Source organism: Egretta garzetta, unplaced genomic scaffold (genome assembly GCF_000687185.1).
Source record: "Egretta garzetta isolate BGI_Z169 unplaced genomic scaffold, ASM68718v1 scaffold264, whole genome shotgun sequence".
Classification (NCBI taxonomy): Eukaryota; Metazoa; Chordata; class Aves; order Pelecaniformes; family Ardeidae; genus Egretta; species Egretta garzetta.
This window is the reverse complement of record NW_009259685.1, coordinates 135,070-159,450: the sequence shown is the minus strand read 5'-3', so window position 1 is coordinate 159,450 and position 24,381 is coordinate 135,070. Positions and strand designations below refer to the sequence as shown.

Below are 24,381 nucleotides of genomic sequence, written 5' to 3'. Positions count from 1 at the left end.
AATTTATTTTTATGTACTTATACTTACATAGACACGTGCATGTCCTACTGCAAAGTAGGACAGTTTTAAAATAGTTCTTGCTGAGTCTGGTTAAACTGATCACATTCTGAGAAAGAGCGTAATTGGCCAATTAAGCCAGTAGGACATTGCTTTGAAATGTGTTTTGTGTTGCTCTGGGAAATCTCTTCTTCTGGGTGTTATCTTTTTAGTATCATCAATTACGTTGGTAAATCATGAAAGAGGTTTTTTCCCCTCAAGGTATTAGAGAATGATTTCTAGTAGAAGGGAAAAGTTTATGAAAAATTATTAAAGCTACTTTTTACAAACTATTTAAGTCATTTTAAAAATTATTTTAATTATGAAAAAATTAGAGCTGCTCTTGATACTGAAGTAAGAGGATCTTTGAGAATGAAGTGATTGTGCAGGTGCCCTTTGCTACTGCTCTGTGATGGTGGAATATTCCTGATAAAGTTGGTCTGGCACTTTGTTCTCCTGGAGCCAAAACTATGGGTCCCACAATGTGATTGGGAGCACCAAGGGAACCCTTTGCCTGAAGAGGTGGAAGCATCAAGTGACCCAGCTGGGGGACGTTATTTTGCTTTCCTCCTTGCCCCTTTGTCCTGTAGGTTCTCAGTACTGAATTTATTTTTATTTTTTTTCCAAGGCATTTGTTGATCCAAAGGCAGGGAGGTTTTAAATGGAAATCCAAATGTAACATGAACTTGTAAGTGCAGGTGATAGCAAAACCATGTGACCAGAAGGTACCCAGTGTAAAGGTGCCTGGGAGGAATGGGCAGCCAGAGTTTGAGAGCTGCTGACAGTGGTGGGATATATATAACCTAAGAATTGGAAGGCATTTGTCAAGTGATGTGTCTTCTCTTCAGAAGTACATGATGCAAGGTTGACAAGAAGTGCGGAAACAAGCCTTCCATTTTTGTGTTTTACCCAGAAGCATTATTAAAATAGCACTTCTAATGCAAATCTCTTCACCATTTGCCAACTCATAAAGTTTGTGTTCTCTTAATGCAAAAATGTAAGGTGGAGACTTAATTGCTCATGCATCAGTGTTTCATAAAACAACAGGATAAACTTATTGCTGAAAGCAATTATATATGGGTTGAGCTTTTGGGGTGGGAAGGGAGACAGCTTTGTTCATGAATAAGGGCAGCTCTTGAAAAATGGTTACTTGCTGACTGAGAAGGCAGCAGTCAGCCCTCAAGTATTTTAGGGGCTGTTAGAAGGTTATTGTTTTAATGTGTGGAAATTGAGCTATTAACAACTGAAAAATGACCAGCATGATGATTCAGAACATTAGGGGAAGGGAGTGGGGAGGGGATTCTCATTTTCCAGCTTCTGAGGTTTGCTTGCAGAGAAACTACTAAAAAGGACAAATGGAACAAATGTTCCCCATTTTAACTTGCTGTGTTTCACAGTGTGTGAAAGCGATTCATTGTCTTTTGGCAAAAATCATTGCCTTGTGTTGAGGTACACAGAAGACTCCACCCAGACCTTTACTGACATACACTCAGAATATGTTAGTAAGAAATAATTAGGCACTACTACTGTGGTTTATAACACGTACTTGGTGAATCCCTTGAATGTTTCACTTGCCCCTTTTGAGTTTCTCACTTTCTTCCCCCTTCTCCTTCCACCCTATTTCACTTCCATTTGGGGGGGGGGGGGGTGGAAGAAAGATGAAAACTCTGCCTAGTAAATGTTGCACTTGGGAAGAGTAGGTAGATGTAAAAACCCAGCGCCTCGTAGTGGGGGTATGTATGTAGTCCTTATTTGCAGTTACACAGGCAAGGATGTGTCAGCCACGGTGCTCTTCCTTTCCTTGGCATTCACGTGTAACTTTTTGCATGGTATATAGGTTGTTAGTAGGGAATGGGGCGGGTAATTGTTAAAATCATGTTGGCAAACAAAGAACATAATATTGGAATAATCTGCAGGGGAAAAAATAACCACGTACAAGTCTTGGCATACTTTGTTCTTTTGCATACTGTTGTTCATGCTGATAATCTGCATGGTTTTTGCTTAGGGAATATGCCACTGGGATTATTTCTACCTGGATTAGTCAAGTTTTAACTATTTTTATTTTTTTTAATGAAGAGTGAACAGGCATCCAAATAGTCTGTTTACTTATTTTTATCCACTCTCGTCAAATGATTGTTGCTTTAGTAAATGTGTTATGGTCCAGGAACGCTCTGAATAATGTTAAATGATGTTATGTTCTGTTAAATGATTAGATGACTTGCAAGTGTATTGCAAGAACAGGATGCGGACACATGCTGACTTCACGCTACGGTTTTAGATGAAAAAGCTGAGGTAAGAAAGGAAATCCACTGACTTCATTAGAAGATGAGCGTGCCTGTCATGTACCAGAAGGGGTTATTAGTGCTGTCATCCATTTGAAGTGTATTGGAGGTGAATCTTAGCATTTAAAAGACTTTTTTTTTCAATTTTTTTTTTAATTTCCTGAGGTCTTTTGTTTCCTTTATTCAGTGAAAATGACATGAGTTTGAACATGACAGTTGGATCGTTGGATGATGATCTGTGAAAGAACTTCAAAAAGGTTATTTGTTTGGATAAGATTTTCGGATGACTTTCAGAGAGATTCTCAATTCCTCTCTCCATGCACGTGTGTGCTCTTGCTCAAAAGACTTGGCTTTTATACAACATCTTGTGTTTTTTTTCAGTGTCAGAATTTTTTTTTTGCATCTCTTGAGTCTGCAACTGAATGGAGAAGCATATCGTATTGAGGCTGCAGTCAAGCTGTATCTTAAGAGCTCTGAAATCAAAGCTAGGATTTATGCTGTGTGATTAATAGCAGGTTAAGAAACACTTCCCTTTTTGTGCGTGTGCTGGCTCAGATCTTTTTCAGGGAAAACCTGATAGACTCGAGTGCTTGAACTCGGCAAAAATTTCATCCCTTGTGCATTCAACAAGGAATAGTTTGTTTTCCACTGCTGATGTGGAGTACCTTAAACTATGAAGCAACTGGCTGTGAGGCAGTACCCCATCGCAGATGCGCTTTCCACTCCCTTAAAGGCCTGTGCAAGTGAAGTTGGAAATGCATAGGTGCTGAAATGAAAATGTGAAAGCCAGTTGCAAAAATAATGCACTTTAGAGCGTGTCTGCTGCCACGTGTTTGCTTCTGGTGGCATGTTACTGTCCAGGTGTCTCTGGTGGGAGTCAGTGGCTCCTTCCTAAGCTTAGGGATTGTTGCTGGATGCTGTTCTCTCTAAGCTACTCCTCTTGAAAAGCACGGATGTGATTATTGGAGAAGGTTGATGGTGACCAAGAAACCTGAGTGTTGTGAGAGGCTGTAGCAAAATGTCAAGGTGTGTGTGTTTTGAAAGCTTTCCATTAAAAGCACGGTCTGTGTTAGGTAGGTTTTCATAATGGTTAGGCTGTTGCATCGGGCAGAAGTAGATGCAGAATTGTAATAGGGTAAGTTGTCAGGTTAGGCTGGCTTTTATATACTGGCCAAGTCTGAAAACATTTTCGATGTTTAGTATGAATTGGTAGATTTACTCAATTACTAAGTTGAGGTTGGTTTTCATCTGGCCTATGCCATCTTTGGAATAAACAGGCAACAGCCCATGGCATTAGTTTAGCGTGATTCAGTAACCTGTTGTGTTTGCTTTGCTAGCGGTCGTGAAGGATGATGAAAATTATCTGATTATTTCAAGAGAGGCTTGGCACAAGATAAACCGGTGCCTGGCTGATCTGATACCACCTGCTTCAGAGCTGGCCTGCCCTTCAGCGATTTACTGGTATTGAACCTAAAAACAGTGTGAACTATTTTGGAGGGGAGGGGTTGAAGGCTGGGCGGTGGGGAAACCTTCCTGTGTAATAACAATTGAAACTAATAAAAATGCAAGGTTCCCATAGTGTTTGATTCCACCTTATTTTCCCTAATCTGGTGAAACTAAAAAGGGTGAGCCTTTACGTAATGTATAGGTTTTATGTAGAGTTTCACAGTTTACATGCAGGCAGCAAACATGAGCCAATTGCCCTTTACAGTGCTCCTCTGAAGCAGGGTAAGGAAGAGTGGTGGGTGTGAGGATGGGGGACGAAAGCTATGCTGTTAGCCTGGTGTGGCAGAGCAGTGGGAAAGATAAGGTCCATGCTCTGGACCTCCAAACTTAGAATCCCTTTGCTGCTGTTGCCAGTTAAATTTAAACTTTTAGAATTTGTTTTCCATCACATCTAGGTTGCCTTGCCAGAAGCTCAGCTAGGATCTGAAGGAAATGCTACCACCTAGTTTAAAAACCAAAACACATACGCTTGCATACAAACCACTCCATTTTTCACAGGCTTTGTGTAATTGTCCTTTCTAGCACAGCAAGGGTTTCTATAGAGTGAATGATTTTTGGTCTCTGCGTTATCCTAAAGAATTATCCCTGTCTAGAACTGACTGATAACACTAATCTTAAAGGCTGAAATCCTTCCTTGAAACAGAGTAAAATGAAGGTTGTGGGAATATTCTAGTTTAAAATGGCTGTAAGGGTAGGGTATGATTGTTTATTATTATTTTAATCAAAACAAAATCCTTCCAACAAGATCCATCACTCTTAAAGAAAGTCCAGACACCGGTGTGGTTGGCTTAGTGGTATAATCCAAATTATAGATCATAGAGATGGGGGATGTCACTTATTTACCGTGTAACCGTGTGAATGTGTGTAGCATTTCATGGAAGATTCAGATCCAAGTTTGCCATTATGGGGCTAACTTCTCTTATATTCTTTAAAAATTTAAAAAAATGAAAGAATGCACAGACCCTAGTAATGAGTAGAGCTTAGACTGTCTTATCTATGTTAATTGAAAGGCTCCAAGTTGGTTGTGAACTAAAATTGTGGCTTTGAACAGCACCAGACTTTGCTTCTGCTTGCAATTACTTTTTTTATGATTCAGGTGTCTGTGCTACAGATTTTTTTTCTATTTTTTTTTTTGATGGAGTAGAATGAAGAATAGTAAGTTTGCTTGATAGCTGACTATGTTGCTAGCGTTATTACAATCCTTGGAGTTGATATGTTGCTGTGCTATAGAACTGTGGCTTTTTCCATGGTTGTAGAAAGTATCGTGTAGAAAGCAAAACAGAAGGAGCCCAGAAGGGTGTAGCATGACCTGTTCTTGTAGAATGGGTGGTACCTAACCTTCTAATTATCTCCTCTTAATGAGATATTAAGTCATCATTAAGAAAGCTTGAAAAGTAATTTTTTACTTAAGTTGTAAATGATGAAAAATGTGGTTTTGGAAGCATGAGATTGTTGTAAAAGAAATTGCACATATTAAATTGAAATACTTAAGCCTGTAGTAAAATATTAGGTGGTCTGAATGGTTGCCTGTCCTGAAAGAAAGAAAACATTGAAATACAAAATATATACTAATTGATGCATTCTACGGTCATGCAAAGATGAACTTTAACAGCGGTCTTCCTTGCTGATAATGACAGTGAATTGTAACTGGGTATTTAAATAAAAATCCCATTTTTGATACCAGCAACTCTTCAGTATAGATCTGAGGAGGAGGGATGCCTGTGTCCTAATAAAACAGGCTCCCTGAAAAATTCCTTTCAAAGTTTCCTTGAAACATTAAGAGGAAAACTGTGGAGGGGTTTTGTGATGTGGCGTTTTTGTAGGTGGGTGGGGTTTTTTCTTTGTTTTTCTTTCTTTTTTTTTTGTTTTTTCTCCCTAATGCAACAGTCTCAGTATTTCTCTTCTCCTCAAGGAATTGCTAAGTGCAAACCTAGGCTTTGCTTTGGAACAAATAAATGTTTAAGGCAGCCAGTCTAGGTACTATTTTCAAAGTGTGATATAAACTAAGTTTTGGAAGTGTATAATTGAGTGAAACTATTTGTAATATAGTACAGAAACAATGGCAAAGTAAAGCATTTATATTCCAGATGACAAGCACTCGGTGAGCTGTTGGTGTGTGTTTATTTACACTGACTTGTTAGAGAAGTTGAATATAAAAAACATTCTGGATCTTAGTAACTCCAAAACTAGAAGTTAATTGAGTAGCAATAATGATTCCGTTATCGACATAGGTATCAACGGAATCTGATGTTAGCACAAAGTGTGAAATTTACCCACTCTACTGCTGTTAAATTGCAGCTATTAAATTAATTCTATTAAATACTTACTGGCATTTTTTTATAAATACTAGCCAGTTGCACATATTTCTTTTTTTAAAAGTCATACCAAGAAACCTACAAGTTTAGTTAAGAGTAGAATACAGGCTTAGTTACATGCATAGGTTTTGTTTTTAATAAGTGAAGCCTGTTTGTTTGAAATAATTTTCCTCAGTTTATTTTTTAATCTTTTTTTGGTTTTAGTGCAAATGCCCTGTCTGTCCTATGGCACCTCCTTCCCTCGCCAGATTCTTTTTAATGCTATTTGGCCAGTCATTCACGAAGCTATGAAATCATGGATGGATTTAAAGTTACCCCTTTTTTTTTGGCATTTATTATTGTAAGATGCTCGCCACTAAATTCATGTGCGTGGAATCATGGATGTAACAGTTTTCAGAGGTGATCTTCCTTTTGCGAAAACATTATTCATGCTGTGTGATAGTCGAAAGCATTCAGCAGGGAATTGCATAATTTTTGGTGTTTTACATGTTACTAATCTTACTGGAACAATCATCTGTGTGGGAAATCTAATATGTCTAAGGGCCATTAAATGCTTCTGTAGCGAGTTTTCATCTTTGTAATTTCTGGGGTTTGAATCCTATTGTTTTTGGTAGACTGGAAAATTTGGCAATGTGATCAATGGGAGAAGATAATAAAAATTAACGTTTGTGTGTGTGAGAATTTTCAGTGTTATGAGGTACATAGGTGGGATGATATTGTAGAACAGAACTTGTAGAAGAGAGCTTGCTCTAAATTTTTAGGACTCTGTCGGGAGGTGAGGTTGAGGGGGAAGTGGCACCACTGTTGAAGCTTGGAGAACTACCAAAAGAAAAGATACTGCTTGTACTGAGGAACATCATGCAATAGATTTTTGGAAAAGAGGGAAAAACTGTATTAAATTATAATGAGCCTGAATCTCAACAAGGATTATAACAGTGCTGATTTCTTAGGTTGCTGTGTTCCTTCACTCTTTCTGATGACTGAGCAGTACTTGCTGTCCAGTTCTTCCAGCAGATCACCACAGACCTGCAGATATCAGCAGAGAGCTGGTCAAGTCTGCATACACTGCACTCCTGCAAAGAGGAGATATATCAACAAGAGCTGCTCGTGTTAGGTCCTTTGCAAATTAAATATTCTGGAGGAGTCCTGGCACTCCTGTGGGGAAGGGGCAGCTGTTAGCAATCTGCAGGACGTCGGTGCAGGCAAAGTCTGTGTCCAGCTGAATCGGCAGGAGTTTAGGTGGGCAGAGAGTCAGTCCTAAACCTGGAATTGCTCCAGGAAACTTTAAAATCCAGACTGTAGGCAGCTCTTGTGGGGGAATAGGATGTTGCTGCTTGGCACTTCAAAAGACCTGCAAGCAGCAGCATTAAGAGAAGGTTCACGCTTTTCCTGGTTTATTCTAATGTTGTTCAAGTAGACCCTTCAAAGAGCAATTTTATTTCAAGTTTAATTTTTTTTTTAACATCTAGAGAAAGGTTACCTTTCAGAAACAGGAACTGAGTCCTTTATTACCAGGTACATAGTTCCACATTAACTAATTTTTTCAGGTGCTTAATGTGTTTTTTATTTTCTGTGTATTCTTCTGGGAGTGATGCTTTTCTGAGAAATATTTCTGAGAAATATCATTGCTTCCCTGACCTGCCTTTCTCTGCAAATTTTTTGGGAGATAGCATAAAACATTCTTGGTTTTTTGTTGTTGAAATTAATGAAAACTATTTTCGTTCCTCAAAACAGCTATGGGCAGGAATACAGGAAAGTGAGGAAGAACACTTGTTGTTTTCTGGAAAATAGTGGGTTTGCTCTCGTGAAGTTACAGCCAGTGGGAAATTCTGCTGAGTGTCTATGTGAAACGGTTGGCCCTGAAATCTCTCAGCAGAATTGTAACGCATATAACTGAGGAAGCTTGTGATGGTTTTTAATTTGCTTTTGATTTGTATATAGAAAGTGAGTCTACGGTTCACATGACACAAACTAAGCTGCATCTGAATGTGTTCTAAAAACTTGCTGCTTGCATGTTTTCCCTCAATAAATTCACAGAATCACAGAAGGGTTGAGGTTGGAGTGGACCTATGGAGGTCATCTGGTCCAACCACCCTGTTCAAGCAGCGCTGCCTAGAGCTGCTTGTCCAGGAATTGCATCTTTAGCTTCAGAGAAAAGAAAGAGAATATGCTGCTGTACAAATGGGCATTTTGCTTTTCTTACTTTCCTGCCTTCCATCAAGTAGGTTTGGGTATAGAGGCAAGGTGCTGGCTGTGTCCTGCTACCAGTTTACAGGTGGAGTGTCTTGAAATTAAAAATGGTGCTCTTGTCCAGATTGAAAAGATGCATTTAATATTAATTTATCTGAAAAACAAATGAGAAATGTAGCATCTAATTAAGATAAAGTTATTCTATTTAAGACTAGGATGAAACTGAGGCAGTGCTAGAGTGGAGGAGGACTCAGTTTTGCCTCACTGCATGAAAACCAGATCTTTGTGCTTTCAATAGCTGTTGGGGTACATGAGCAGATTTATGAAAGTGTAAGCAACCTCTTGTTTGACCTTCTGTTTTCTTTTCATACTTTACTATGCCTAGCTTTACAACATTTCTGTAAAAATTAAAATGTGCAGTCATCACTTGGTACTTTTCTAATATGGATTTCTAGAGAGTCATTGTGGTGGGTTGACCTTGGCCAGCTGCCTACCCAGCCGCTCTCTTGCTCCCTGTCCTCAACAGAAGGGAGGGGGAAAATAAGATGAAAAAACTCATTGACTGAGATAAAGATGGGGACATCACTTACCAATTACTGTCCTAGGCAAAATAGGCTTGACTTGCAGAAAATTAATTTATTGCCAATTAAAATAGAGTTGGAGGATGAGAAACAAAGATGTAACTCGTAATACCTTCTCTTCCCCCGCCCCCTCTTTTTTCTTAGGCTCAACTTCACTCCTTCATTCCTAGGTCCTGTACCTCCTCCCTATATCTTTATATATTTTTTTTCTTCTCTTCCCTTTTAGGAGGGGCAAGAAGCACAGTATAATTCTGAGGACCCAGCTGTCGGTGAGAGTCCATGCCTGCATTGGTAAGTGAAGTTCCACGTGCCTGAAAGAGCAGAAAATAAACAGAGTCTGTCTCTGAGAAGCAAATCTGGGGAGTATGAATCAGGCTTGCTGTGTTCCAAATTAAGGCTAATGGCCAATGAATTGATTTATTTGTTGTGTTTGTTGCGTGCTAAAAGTAGGTTATATTGGTTACATTACCCTTCAAGTATGTTAAACAGCTCAGGCAAGTATAGGGTTTGACAGTAAAGTGTGGTGGTTGGGGGGTGCTTTGGAGAATCTTGGATTATGTCTTGACACAGCCTTTGTGTGTGCCTGAAGAAGACTGTTCTGAATTGGGAAGAGGATCTGAAGAATTGTTGGCTGACAGCTAACTACTGCATTTTAATAGCATGTAATGTATATTACTTCACATTTTGCAGATCTTGGCCATATATTTGTCATTATCACAGTGTCAGTGTCTTAAAATCCCTGGTTAAAACAATGCTGTCGCAAGGAAAAGTCTAATGAAAGTCATAACGTGCGTGTCATAAGAGCTTTAAGGTTGCGTAAAAGGAGGCTGATGTGCTGTGATGGTGTTAATATGCTCTCCAGCATTCTGCAGAGCAGTGTGTTTCACTGAGTGTTAGTGGCAAAGCTGATGCTCGTGTTCTGGTGATATTATGATAGATGTTATGGGTGGCTGGTTTAAAAAAAAAATAAAAATCCTATATATATGTGCCACAGTTGCCTGTTTTGTTTTTAACTTCTCCATAGTAGATTCAACATCTTAACATGTTTAGCTTGTAGTTGGTCTTGTTTCAAGAGAACAAAACTGAAGCATTGGAACTTAAAGCACTTTCCTTAAAAGGAGGAGGAGAAAGCCTAGGTTTTGTATTATTTCCACAGTGCTACTGCTGTCGGAGGATTCTGGCTTTAAATACAACTAAACTTCTTTCCCCTGCCCCCAGGACGTGTTATGAATCGGCCTTTCTGGGAATTTGAACTGAGCATAAGCAACCTACAGAATTCCTCGAATACCTCCTATTGAGAGCAATCTCTAGGCTGCCTCACGCAGGAACAGATTCTCCTCTACTACCGTTGGCCTAAGGAAGTACAGTCGAGCAAGCCTACGTGTTAAGTATTGGAGGAGAAACAGAGATGCTGCAAAGTCCAGGCTGATTTAATAAATGTGAATGAAATTAAGAACAGCTTGGAGAATCTCGTTCTTGTTAGGTCTGGGAATATATTTGGCAAAGCAGACCAGTTCAGCAAGACAAGATTTCATATGCTTCCTGGATTGAGGTTTTGTAAAAACAATTTTCATGTAAAAATTTTTGTCCAGAGTGCAGCCATCGAGGAATTGGAGCACACCAGGTTCTGGGCTTCCACGTGTGGTTGCTTTCTTGTTTGCATTCAAGCTTACTGTGGGCAATGAGGCATATTGCTGTGCATGTATATGTATTTTAATTGTTCCTCTATGAAAGTGCGTTCCTTTGTCAGGTGCTGTTGTTCTCTGGCAGCGCTGATGCATTCAGCGGTGAGTACAGAGGAAGCCAGGCTGCAAAACTTGAGTCCAGATTTCAAACTCCTAGAGCAGAGGTGTGTTTGGATATGGGCTTTTGGCTTGGTTTGTTATAGGCAGGAAAGCCAAATGCAAGATCTGGTTCTAATTTTCAACCCCCCCGCTGAAGTTTAGATTTTCAGGGTAAGTTTTTGTTTCAGCCCATTACTTGATGTAATTTAGTTTCTTCTCTCTGTCCCTTTTCATTTCTACATATCAGTTTTATTATTTTAGTTATTTTTTGGTATAGAATAGTTTGAAAGAGTCAGGGACACTCTGCTGTTCTTAGTAGTGGCCTTGTTTGGTGACCTGTGCCCGGCACTTAAACTTGTCACAGAGTAGGAGGGTTGTTTCAGTGGCACAGTGGGTACTTTTCGTCTTGCATGCACTTTCACATCAGCTGCCTGTTAACGTCTTTTTTTGAAATGAAGCCATTAGGTTTAGAGATGAAAAGATGTGTGACATATTTGGAGTAGAAGCCAGGAGCTAGAGCAATCTGAGATGGTGTTACATGGAATGAAACAGCCTTGCTTTGGCTATTTTCTTTCAGTCTTCACAATATCCTTGGAAAGCATTGTGGTTAGCAATGTTACTGACTCTGCAAAGTCCCCAGTAGGCAGCTAGGAGCGCACTCTGAGGTGACGTGGTTTGTTCTGTAGTGCCCTTGCCACAGACCCTCCTGTTGTCCTTGCATTCAAGGTTTTACTTTGCTCTGAAGAGCTAAGAAGTGTAAAGAAATAGCTTTCCTGTCAAACTCTCCCGTTTGGAAGTTGAAACATGGTTTTTGGTTTTTTTTTTTTTTTTTTTTTTTTTTTTTTTTCTTCTCCCTAACATATTGTACTTTCAAATTGTGGGAAATACACAAGTGTTTATGTTCAGATGTCCAGATAAAGTTTTCCATCATTAGTGACTTCAGATCCCTGGGGAATTCATTGGGCTTTAGTGTCAGAGGATGTATTGACTACAGGCCAATATTTTATGAGACTTGAGAAGCTTTAGCAAGTCCCATGTTAGTTGGGGTGGGTTTTTTTTTTTTGTTTTAAGCAGGGCAGGGAAGGAATAAAGCTTAATAACTTGAGTGTGGAAGTTGTTAGTGAATGATATTTTCTGCCCTATTGCATACCAGTCACTCTTAAGCTTCTCACTCAATTTAATGCATTAATACTTTTTTTTTCTGTCGAGTTCTTGTCTTATGTTCATACTAAGGACTGTCATCATGGAGGAACAAATTTTCTTTTAAATATCACTCTACTTTTCCCATTTTGGCTTGATCCTGATTAAATTGTAAGGACTAATTGAAAGGTAATTTTGAAAATAAAATTTAAGTGGTTTTAATAAAAACTGCAATATTTGCTTTTTTATATCAAAAGGCTATTGCTGAAACCAGTTTTGTTCATAGAACATAATTAACTGAAAATTATAGATGTACTTCTTTATTTGTTGATGTTAAAAGACCTTAGTGGAGGAAGATAAATTCTTAAATCACATAGTGTCAATTGGCTTTTTCCACAATCTGTCAAATTTGACCTCTTACTCAAATGATACTTACTGTGAGCTAATACCCTGTGGGAAAAGTCTTTCTGGTATTTTTGGCAGCTGTATAACTTTCCTTGTTTGTATTTTGTTGTATCTTCACGTAACTTTAATTTGTATATATTTAACAATTACAGGGCTCCGCTGAAGCCTTGATAAAGTCCAATCTAAATGAGGACGTAGCGTTATAGGGTGAACACTAACAGCACCAAAAAATTTTGCCCCTGAAACAAATTGAAGGTTTTAGTCACAGCAAGTCTTTGACAGTGAAGTTTTAAAGATCTTTAAAAGCACCAGTCTTCCTGGAGGGTGGCTTGGTTTACTCAGTATGTCCTTGCTTGGACAGCAATGCTGCTTAATTTGACTGTTCATGGCTTCTTGGTAGTCTTCTCTCGGAATCTGAGGTGGTCTCTTGAGAGAAAAGGCACCATTTACTCTTACGTATATGGACGCAGTATCTAGCCCAGGAGAGTCCCATACACTCGTTTAAGATGCTTGTGCCTATGATGGGGAATCAGGGGTGTTGCTCTCAGTACCGAGAATGAGGTTTGGACAGGGACCTGTGACAATGACTTAGAACAATTCTGCAAAAGAAGTTTGACATAAGCTTCAGGTGTCAATATAGTGTAATACAAGAAGAATGCAAATAACGAAGGCTGACGTAATTCTGAATATGTGTATTGACCTGGGATTGCTCAGAGTACTGTAGCTTGGAAGGTCAGCAGATGTTGCAAGGTGTATTTTAAATTTTACTTCTCCTTTGTGTCAATTTGTTATTTTAAAAAAAAACAAAACAAACAAACCACAAAAAAACCCAAAACCCAACAAAATAAACCACACACACAACCCCCCAACCCTCAGTGAGTTATTCTAAAGTTTTTGCATTATACAATTACATTTCTGTATGGTTATAGCTCCTTCTTGTATTTGTGCTGTCTGTCTTTTATCTATTTATAGATTAAAAATAACTTTCATAGATATTTGTATGTATTATGTTTCACAGCTTGATGCAGTAAGGTCCATAAACAGTGTGCAAGTATATTATCGCAAGAGTCTTGCTTACGTGTATAATATACCTTCACTATTAGTTGTTATAACCATTTTATAATCCCTTTCTATTGGCTTTTTGCACAGGGGCAGTTGCAGATTTACTGGAGCATGGCGCTTAAGTGATCTACAGCGTGCCCGCCCTTCCCCGGGCGCTCAGCGGTGGGTTATTCCCCAGTACATGACACGATAGCTGCGTTGCCGTGCAGCGGCTGTTTCTAGCCCCTGTTATCCGGGCATCTGCTTTAACCAGTGGTGTTAGCACCAATAACCCAGCCTTTCCACACAGCTCTTTGGATTGTCTTTTTGACATCCCCTCACTCTTGGTATCTTTTATGAAATGTAGCTGTAAATATCTTCCTGAGCTCCTTTTGTTCTGGGATACCTGAGGGGAGCTGTTAGCTAGTTGTAACTGGGAAGCTAGCAGAAGCCAGCTGTTTTTATTTGTCCGGTAATGCCTGAAGTATGCAGCTAGTCCTTTTTATCCGTGTACAGTTTTCCCTTCTGTTATCCATTATGCCGACTTGTTGCGTGTATTACAGCAGATATGATTAGGTTCTGCAAATGTTTATGCATCTATTGAACCTTCTGGTGGGACCTGTTCCTCCAGGTGCTCGAGATGCAGCTTCCTCCCCAGTGGAACCACAGTGCTTTCACGAAGACAGAGTCACATCTCGGGTCTATAACTGTATCTGGTACTTTGTTGCAGAGAAGATATGTGGACAGAAATGGGGAAAAATGTGGTTTGTCCTCTTATGAGTATGGTATCAAAGTGTAGAAAAGCCAGTGCGATTCTGGTTGAGGAAACCTGTGGAACAGTGTTGTGTTTCATTCTCCAACCCATGTTATTGGTACTGTCTCACTTGAGATGCTTCTTGCTACAAATATCATTATCGTATTGTATCTGTCTGGCACGTGTGTGTTTGCAGTGTGCTGAGTGCTGGAGCAGGGTTCTCATAGCCATGGACACTGTGAAGCTCCTGTAGTTCATACTTTAAAACTTTCTAAATTATTTTTTTTGTCTTTTCTCTCTTTTTTTTTTTTTTTTTTTTTTTTTTTTTTTTTTAAAGAAAAGGGAATAGCTTATAGAATTTGAAATAAACAGCTTGCTTTTGGTAAGGGATTTTCTGAATACACTAAGAGAAAGAGTCTAATTAAAAAACTTTCCTAAAGGAAGCCTAATTGTGGCACTCTGAGCTCTTCATTTGGGCAAGTAGTGATTGATACGTTCCAATGAAAGTCTCAAGAAAGAGAGGTACTTTGGGTTGTTTGAAGGGCATTTTACAGTTTTCTGTTCAGTGTTAGGCATTCCTAATAGAAAACATTTTCAGTTTGAGAGAGGGAACATGTGGAGAGCATTAGCAGTTCAGCAAAATGTGCAACCGGTTCGGATTTAATTTAAAGGGAACAAAAGAGGTGCCTTGAGAATTTGTCGGAAGCGCTATGGTTTTGCCTTTTTTGCACTGATGGTAACAGGGGAGGGAGAGGTGAGTTGAAATTGCTTTATTGAATATCTTCCTAGCATAATTGGGACAGAAAAGGCGGTGATTAATGGATTTACTGGTGCTGCACAGGGATCCTGCATGCATGCGTTATGGATTTGTAATCATGATATGCTTCCTATGACTCTTGCTGTAACTTGGTAAAAGTCCTGGCTTAAATGAAGATAATAAACAACGTGTTTATTAGATGTAAACTGACATCACACAAATTGAAAAAATGTGAAAAGGAATGCCAGAGCTTGAGGGGATTTTTTTTTTTCTAAGGGTTAGGCTTTTTTAGGAGAATAATTTGAGTTCTAGTTAAGACAGTGCACACAGTACCAAGGACTGCTTCCAGATGTGATCGGAGATGTCTGGTTCAGCTCTCTTTCAATTTGAGTGAAACATGAAATAGCTGCAAAGGCTATGATAAAAATACCTTTTTTACCTTTTTAGGATTATTTAAATTTTCTCCCTGAGAATGTGGAACACAGATGCTCTAAGTAAAATCCCATGGTTCCCAGATCAGATTGCTTTGTGAAAATCTATCCGTATAAATAACTTGTGGTTTTGCTCTAAAAATGTACACCTCTTTAAACTGAAATGTTAGACTTTCATTGTACTCCTCGTGCATGCTTTTAGTCTGCCTCCTTTGTGGGGATGAACCATGGTACTTCCCCATAACCTGTGATTTACCTTCCATGATCTCACCAAGAAACCTCTGGGCTGGTCCTGTAGGACTTTGGAAGGTGTTTGACACAAAGCAGGGAAACTTCCAAGATTTGTCTCTGCATTTTTCATTTAAATTATAATCCTTAAAATAGGCATTGCAGCAAGGAGCTGCAGAGCAGATAAAGCTGCCATTAGCAGTGGCTTGTTGCTTTAAAGCGGTGGATTCCTGCTTTACAGGAGCTTATTCCAGGTTTGAGATGACTGCTGTGGAGCGTGCTAGTGGGATGCTTTTCTCGTCTTGGGAAGCTTTGTGTTAATATGTGAAAGCTTATCTGACTTGACTTGCACCAGGAAGCACTGCAGAAATCAAGTGGCATATCTTTGAATCCTCTTTCTGGCTTTTTTTTTTCTGACAACTTAGATTTCCATAATTCTGTTTTCTTACAACATGTAAAAAATCTGCAAAGGAGAAGGAATCTACTTTTGACTCTTAAAACATAGTGAGATTAAAACAAATCTTGTTTCTAAACAAACAAACAAAAATCCTTAATCATCTTTAATCGTCTTCAGTGGTACCCTAAAGGAAACCATCTCCTCATAAAGCCAGGAAGGAAAAGTAGGTACGATGATACTTTGCACCCCCCCCAACACAAGCCCATTTAGACTAGTTTCAGAGATTTTATTTAATATAATTATAAAGGTACCATATTATGTATATGCATTTTTTAAAAGTGGATTTCTTTCATTCAGTATGAACACTTTTTTTTAAAGATCAAAAAAATCTAGCAAAATGCAGTAATGGTCTTATTCTTTGCATATTACTGTCTACCTAGTGCTTTGAAAGTACTGTACATCTGCTGTTAAATAAAATATCACAAAAAAGGAGGATAAAGTTAATTAGCAAATTAACTTGAAATTACTGGTGTACACTGCAATTGCAGTTTCTAAAATTTCATGTCTAAAAGAGCCATGTTGCTATTGCTAGGACTAGGTTTACCACCTTTTTGTACTCTAAATTGAAACAGGCATTGTAAATTTAACCTCTGAGATGAGTGAGAAGAATTTTGTGTAATTTTAACTGCTCATAATGGACACCAAAAACGGACCCATGTGGAAATAACTGGTAACAACAGTAGTATCTACTACAATGAGGTCTTTGTGGATTTGGTTGGGTTTTTTGGGGGTGGGTTTTTTGTTTGGCATGGGTTTCTTCCTTTTTTCTTTTTAATAAAAGCAAGCAAACAATTGATTATTTCAATAGATGATTTCAGCATTTTTTAACTACTTCCATGTTTTTCAACTAGAGTTTGAGAAATACTTGCCCAATAAATAAAGGAGCACGGCCTAGGAATTGTCTCTATATGCTCCTGTTGCAATTGTGGAGAAGGTATTGCCAAGGTTGGTCCTCCATGACTTGTGGGGGTTCTTCGTGGTTAAATGTTTCAAGAAGTCTGTGTGTGCGTGCAGCGGGCAGGGGGTATTTGGAGAACCTCCACATCAATTTCAGAGCTGCAAAACTCCATGATCAAGGCAACTTCATCAGCTTGTTCTGCTACTGATGCTGCTGCTTAACTGAGATTTTTGCAGGTCCATGTTGAGGTGCGAAGCTCCCCTTCAGCATTGCTTGTACTTCATGTGGCCTTTCTCTCACCTTGGGAGTTGTCCAGGTATCAGTCTCTCCCAAATTACAGTTCATGACTCTCGGGTGACTTGGCTGGGACTTGTGTGGCTTGCTGTGAGGGGTGGCTGTAGCCATCTTGCTAAGGTAGGAAGTTAAGTTCATATTAAATATCTTCAAATAAATTAGCATTACACTAGGAAAAGAACAGAATTATTTGTTTCCTGCCTTCATCTAAACCTGGTCTATACTGAAGATATAAACTAAACAAATTGGGTTCAGATTCTTCTTCTGAAACTGTGGACTACTCAGGCCTCTCTTTTAAGCTTTACCCTGCAAAACTTGTTAGAGTAAAATAAAATTAAGCACCTGAACTGTGGAAGAGCAATTAGGAACTGCTACTTAAAAACTGTGGGAATAGGAAATGTTGGTATTTTTTTTGGATGTCGCTCTCAGCCCTGCCACTGATTTAGTCTTGTTTGTAATGAAGGTGGAGGGATGCTGATTTTGCTCAGGTGGAATTAGGTAAATTTAGTTCCTACCTCCCTGAGTTGTTCCAAGATGCATGGACAAAATTTGCCTTGATTTACCAACAGTCTTGAAATGTATATACTAAAGGCTGTGTTAATGTTAAATATAAGGCTTTTGTCTAATGACTTTTGTGTTCTCCATCTTGCTCAGACGTAGGTTTTTAGCTCTGGATTTGCTGAAATTTAAGGAGCTGCATAATGATCCTGGAAGTGGCTGCAATGCAAGTTGTGGCGCTCACTTCCCTGAATTTTTGGAGAGAGAAAGAACTGGATTAGTGATGTTTATTTTTCTAGAAAGTACTTCCAGTGTAATAAAAGAGTGGTGTTGGTTCATAAAGCAAGGATTGTACTGCTGTGGAAAGGAGGCTTCTCTCCTCTTCAGGATGAATCCGTTACACATAATGGTTTTGAGTGGAAGTGCTGCAAACGGGTAAAGTTTTAGCATAAGGCAAAATTTGTATACCCTGTTTAGTACTAACAAAATACTAAGCAAAAACTACTGACGGAGTTGCTGTGGAATAAATGGGGAACCGCTTCCTCACAATATTCTCTCCTGTATGGTGGGTTTTTCTCATTTGTTTCATGTCTGATTTCTGCTCTCTGATTGACAGTTTTGATCTGTTACTTGATGATTGTGTACCACAGATAAATGCATACTCCAGCATGCTTTATGATGATTTATTTTGTATTAGCTTAAAAAAGAGAATATATGCATGTCATTGAAATGCAAGGTCAGGAGATGCATGTTTGAACATTGGCAGTCCGTTTTGGTGTGCTTCTCTTTAAAAATGGTAAGCAAAATGTGCAAAATCATGGTCAACAATGGTTCAAACTGATGCCACTTGCTTACTTTTTGTGAGCTCACTGCAAGACCGAGTACCTGGGTATCATCATGTCAGACCAAGGTTATGCTGTTTCAGTCCTTATAGATACTGAAAGGAGGGCTAAGTTTTGTTACCATCTCAAGATTTTGGAGTGGAAGGTGGTATAAATTGCATGTAGTTTCACAACGCTGTTGGACTGATTTTTTTTTTTTATTTTTATTTTTTTTTGTCTGGTTTATTTTTTTCACTATGATATGTAATGTTAAATGCACATCTCATAATTCAACAGTCAGGAAACAGTTGCTCTCTGTTGCAGAGTTTTCATTGTAGCATTCGTATAATATGTAGTGTTTTCCTTGCCTTCAGCTATCCTATTCCTCTTCCACTTACAACCTTTTCATCTTTTTCATGTGCAGCTGCTTTTGTTTCTGTAGAAATTAAGATGATTTAATTTGTAAATTGGGTGCCTCTCTATTTCTTGAAAGAAGCACTTCAGAGACTGCAGAGCTTTATGTAAATAAGTGACGTATTTCTCTTGTCTTCTGTAAGACTTTTAAGCGAGATATCCACCAAATCCAGCCAGTGTGAAGAAGAAAATGTGAACTATAGTGTAAAATATTGCGATGGTACCTTTGGAAGCATTTGGTTAAAATGCTCGTCCTGGGCTCAGAGCATGCCATGGTCAGATGTGGTCATCAGTGATGGAGGAATCCCACCACTCATTGTCATTATGGCTTTGTACTTGCATGACCTTGATGATATCGAAGACATCATGGTAACTGTCTGGAAAAGGGAGAGAGATAAGGGATTTTCAGAGTATTTAATTGATGATGTTGGAAGCATCATTAAACATTACGCCATGCAGAATAATGACTATTTCATGTCTTCAAATGTTACTTTTAATCATGAGCTGTCGCTTTCTGCATTTTTCTTGGTGGTTTTTTTTTTTGTATTTTTACATATAGCATCTGTATTTTAATAATGATAACAGCTCCTTTAATTATTTTTTTTTTCTGCTTAAGGCTCAACAAGGGCTGTAAAAATTTAGTCTCTAAAGAGATAAAGTTACAATCTCTTAATTTAAAACCCCAGCAGAAGTTACTGTGGCTGAGCAGCATGCTATTGTAAGTGGTAGGATGTCATAAGCCATGTCAATTCATATTTAGCAGCTCAAGATGAGTCTGGTGTGTATGAAGTTGTAGATCAGGTTTCTCTTAACCTTTAAGACATTAAATATTTAGCTCTGGTCTTACTATTAAAACATGAAGAGGAGGTTGTTGGTAAACTGTGTGCTTTTTAAAAAAAATAAATTAAAAACCTGTTTCTGCAGGTTTATTTTTCCCTGTGGCTGTTGACAAGGGTTACACTTCAGCTTTAAGGGCCAGTTATGACTTCAGAATGCCTACAACTGGCATATCAAATTAACTTGTTGCTGTGCTGAGGAGGAAAATATAAATGTTAGATGTATTCCTTACTACTTCCATAATCCTAAGTTTAGGTTCACCAACCATTTAAGAGGCTGTTCAGCATCAAATGCCACCGGAGAGATTTGCTTTCCGCTTGACGTTGTGTGAAACGGGGACAGCTGGAGCGTGGAAAGCTTCTCGGCAGGTTGGGCACTGGAAGAGGAGGCCTGGGATTGATCTCACCGGTGCCCGAGGGCTGAGGTTTTCCTCAGCCCTTTTAGCAGCAGAGCTGATTCTGTAGGGCGTGGGGGCCAGATGAGCTGTTCCAGGCAGGGGAGGATGGTGGCCATGCCGGCGAGACAGCAAGCGGTTGTCAGTGCTTTTCTGCCTCTTCCAGCCTACAGCAGCATGCGTGAGTGGTTTCCTGTATTAAAAATGTTTGAGATCCAAGAAGAGTGGGTGAGAAAATAAAATCCTCCTTATATTTTTGCCGGAATAGTCAGGTTACTACTGTAATATTCTCAGGGGTGGTGTACCCTGGGAAAGGGGAGCCACAGGGGTGCTCTGAACAGCTTCCGAAAGCCCTCTGTGTGAGCACATGCTGCGCTTTTGTCCAAAGGTTGGTTAGTACAGGTGATGAGTACGCAAGCACCCATGGTTACCCTAGATAACGCACCCTGCGGCACTCTGATAGCGTCGACTGCGTCTCCTGGATTTTCACTCTGAGGTTAGCGGTCTGCACGTTACTGTCGCCATGGTCTTGCTGGTTTATATTGTGCATCTGTACTTAAGGTGTTGCGTGTGGTTTTCTGTACGTTGCATGTTACGGTCTCCTTAGCCAACATTCGGTCATTTAAATATCTTTGCTTGGACTTCATGGGGAGTTTTCCTAACCCAACATCTATGAGGTTGAATCTTTTTGTTTTAAAGCCAGTAAAATGCATATAATTTGGTACCAACTCAAGGAAGTAGAGGAATGCCTGTGAGCTGGCAGCACCTGTTTGATTAGCTGCCTGTTACCTTAGCGGTATGGGGTACCATTCCCAGCTGGGCCCTGGGGATGCTTGTCCGAGAGGCAGGAAGCGAGCAACAATTCAAACACAGAAATGCCCAAAGAGTTCCTTTGGGAAGGAAAAAAAGCCAAAACAAAACGCCAAACAGAAAAGCACATGCTACACAGAACAAGAATTTTTGTAATTGTATCTGGTTTATGAACACTGGGAATCCCTATTTTTACTCTAAAAAAACCCCAAACAAAAAACCCAATCAAACCTCAACAAAAAACTGCTAAACCCAAACGCCACCAAAAAAACCCCACCCCACCCAAAAACCAAAACAACCAAAACCCAAAAAACCAAACTGTGCAACAAGAAAACAACATGGATTTAGTTCGTCCCTCTTCTCTGCTTTCCTCTTCTCTTTGTTGCAGGAAAGGAGTAGGAGCCTTACAAGCCTAATTCAGCTAACAGGGAGCTTCGAGGCACTGGGCGTAGCTGTTTTCCCCGTTGCTCAAGTTGCTGTAAACCGTGGCACATGTTGGAAAATAACTTTGCTTTCAGGTGAAGCTTTACTGTTGTATCACTGCTATGAATCCTCTTGTTGGCCTCCCAGTCACGCCAGGCATGCAGCTTGGCGGCTGCGCTAGCCACTAGGCGCTCTGTCATCGGTGAGCAGAGTCTGACAAGAGGGCACTTCAGAGCATCTTAGTTATGTTCCTGCCCTGAACTGCTTTTGTTCTATTGACCATAAAGGGAACAGATTAGGGAGAGGAACTGCCTGACTGAGAGGTGCACGTACTCTCTGTTGTCCCTTTCTGGTTTGTGTCTTCAGAGTCCTGATAGTCATTCTTGGATGACAGCAGCTTTTAGCAAAATCTGGTTCTTTGCCAAGCTCTGAAAATAGTTGCACTGATTTCTTTTTTTCCTACTTGATACCAGGATCCAATATGTAATTTGTATATGTAAGTCTACTTTTTGGAATAACTCCTGTGAAGTTATGCTGGAATGAAGTTTGGCAAGAGCCAGTAAGATTCAGGGATTCAGGCTATGAGTTATCTCCATTGGCTCTAAGGCCCATCATATGGGTAGAAGCAAATGGAAACGGTGTCTGCTCTGTGGTTGTGCCCAAGCGCTTTGCTAGGACTGAGGAAGAAATTCTGGACGTTGGAGCACAAGTGTCTTTCCTGGGCAAATCCTCACCTCCCGTAGGATGGTTCGGTGGGGAGAGTTGGTCCATTCTACCCTTATGGAGCGCCGGTCTTACACTTAAATGAGATGGTGCTTTTTGATAATTTGTTCCAGGCTGTTTCCTGGAGATCAGATTTGTAGGCACATCGCTTCCCAGGAGAAGGGGAAAGTTACAGTTTTACTCTGGTTCTTAGCATGGTGTTTCCGACAAGACCTCCCTTGGAGCAAGTGAGCTGCTTCCTGCATTGCAGAGCCTGTTGTGTTATGTGCCGAGCTGCAAACGCTAAAGAGGAGGATTTATTTTCTCTATGTGTCTCTCCTATTGCTGCTGTTACTTTTTTGTATTGCCTGATCTTCTTCTGAGCCTGATGCCACGTAGCCAGGAATTTCCAGTGGTGGCCGCTGCCTGTTGGTGCCCGTGCTGCCTGCTGACGGTGGCAGGCGGTCAGGCGCCGCTCACGCCAGCTCTCGCCCATCCCTCCTTCGAGGGTCAGGTCAGCTGTACTTTGGCATTAAACTTCTGGCTGGAAAGATCTTTTCCACGTGTTCTGTGAATAACAAGGAAAGGGAGGAGAGAGACACTTTGCAGGCTGCAGTTGTACCTGCCCTCTCCCCACTGAGAAAACTATTTTCAGGGCAGCTGCATGTCCTAAACATTTAAATGCGATACCTTATCAGAGGTGGCTGTGGCCCATGTCAGCATTCACCCCGGCTTCCTGGCAGATAGTGAAATTGTGACTTTTACCTATCAATTCTGCCTTCGTTACATGATTACAGTGACCCAGCTATGTGCCAGTGACCTCATGGTATCTCTTGGGGTTTAGTACCACTGTTCTTTGTGTGCTTGCTTATGCATGACAACATTGCTTTTCCCTTTTCTCTCTTTCTTACCTCGTTGATAGGATGTTAGAGTGTATTACAGCCTTTTTACTTGTAATCAGGGATAGCTTGTTTTCTCTAGGAAGAAAAACAGTAGCAGGATTTGGATGAAGAGCCCAGATTCCTATCCACCCGCCCTTGGGGCTAAGTAACACCAAAACTATGCAGGGGAACTCTTATATTTACTTCTGTCAACCTCTAATTTGTAAATAAAAGTAGCTGTTGCAGATGCAGTATTTGCTCGCAGATCTTTGTCTTTTTGGAGCACCATATCTGATTCGGGCTTTGAGTATATTGATGATACAAGGAAGTGCCTGACTTCTTCCCCTGAACCTGAGTCTCCCAAGCCCTTGCCTCTTGGCTGATAAAGCAGGCAGCTTGCCTGTGGCTTTCAGGGGCTTAAACTGGACTGAACAAAAGTACCACTGGGGAACAAGGCAATGTTTGTGTTCTTTTGTTGACTCCTCAAATGTCCTGCAAGTGACTGGTTCAGGTCTTCCTTTTTGATGTAATTAAGATTATGTTTCTCAGGCTCACTTCCTTGAAAGTCTTGGTCAAATAAAAGAAAATTAAATTTCTTGGAAAAATGAGTTCTTATGAGGACGGGTATTTATTTTCCATTTTTATTCAGAAGACTTCCATTAAGGATTTGTTAGCGAATAGCCCAGTTTTCTCAGTCTTATGTTTATTGTCTCATGCTCTTTTGAATTAGGTAACTGCCTGGTACTTTGGCTGCTCTGAACTGCACAGGTAGGAAGGCCATGGCGTGCCACTTATATTTGCAGAGAATGAATGAACACCTTTGCACACCTGCAAAACCAATGTTGGTTATGCAAGACACTCAATTATCTGCTTCCAGCTCTAGAAATTTTATTTTCTTGTAGAAAAAAAACCCCACATTGGTTTTGCAGGTGCCCAGAGGTGTTCATTCATTCTCTGGATTTTTATATTTTTTTTTATTGCCACTTTTAAGTATACTTTCTCTCTGATTATCTCCTGAAACCTATTGCAATGTTCCTTCTAGCACAGTGTGACTAGTGTGCAGGGGATCTACAGGCAGGATCTGTGGGAGCACTCCTTTGTAACAAGTGAGATGAAGGCATAAAAAATACTGTTTTCTAAAAAGAAAGTAAATGAAAATGCTTCCTAATCCCTAGCAACCAAGTAGAAAGAATAATAATCTACCCACCACTTGTGGCATGGGTTTGCAGATTTGGAAAAATAAACAGGTAATAATTCAGTTGGAAATAACACTAAGCATCCTCGGGAAGCAGCTGTTTGTAGGGAAGGTGTGTGTACATTGTCTTGCTATTGTGCTTTAATGAAATGCAGACTTGCAAGCACATATGGCCAACAGATATAGTGCAAGTAAGCGCAGAGCTCATTTTATGTTATCTTGCATGATCAAAAGAAACTATGAAGGTGAATGGTTTATTTTGTAGAGGATTATTTTGCAGAAATATTTAGGTTATTCCCAATGGATA

General features: G+C 39.8%; 1 protein-coding gene across 1 annotated transcript in view; it reads left to right on the top strand.

Moving 5' to 3' along the window:
- The window catches only part of LOC104126177 (FH1/FH2 domain-containing protein 3-like), a gene marked incomplete at its 3' end in the record, with an annotated part of 162,930 nt that overhangs the window by 9,082 nt on the left and 129,467 nt on the right, over positions 1-24,381 (top strand). Inside the window, exon 3 of the mRNA XM_009638706.1 lies at positions 9,137-9,201. Coding sequence (XP_009637001.1) covers positions 9,137-9,201 — 65 coding nt within the window. The remainder of the gene's footprint in view (positions 1-9,136; positions 9,202-24,381) is intronic.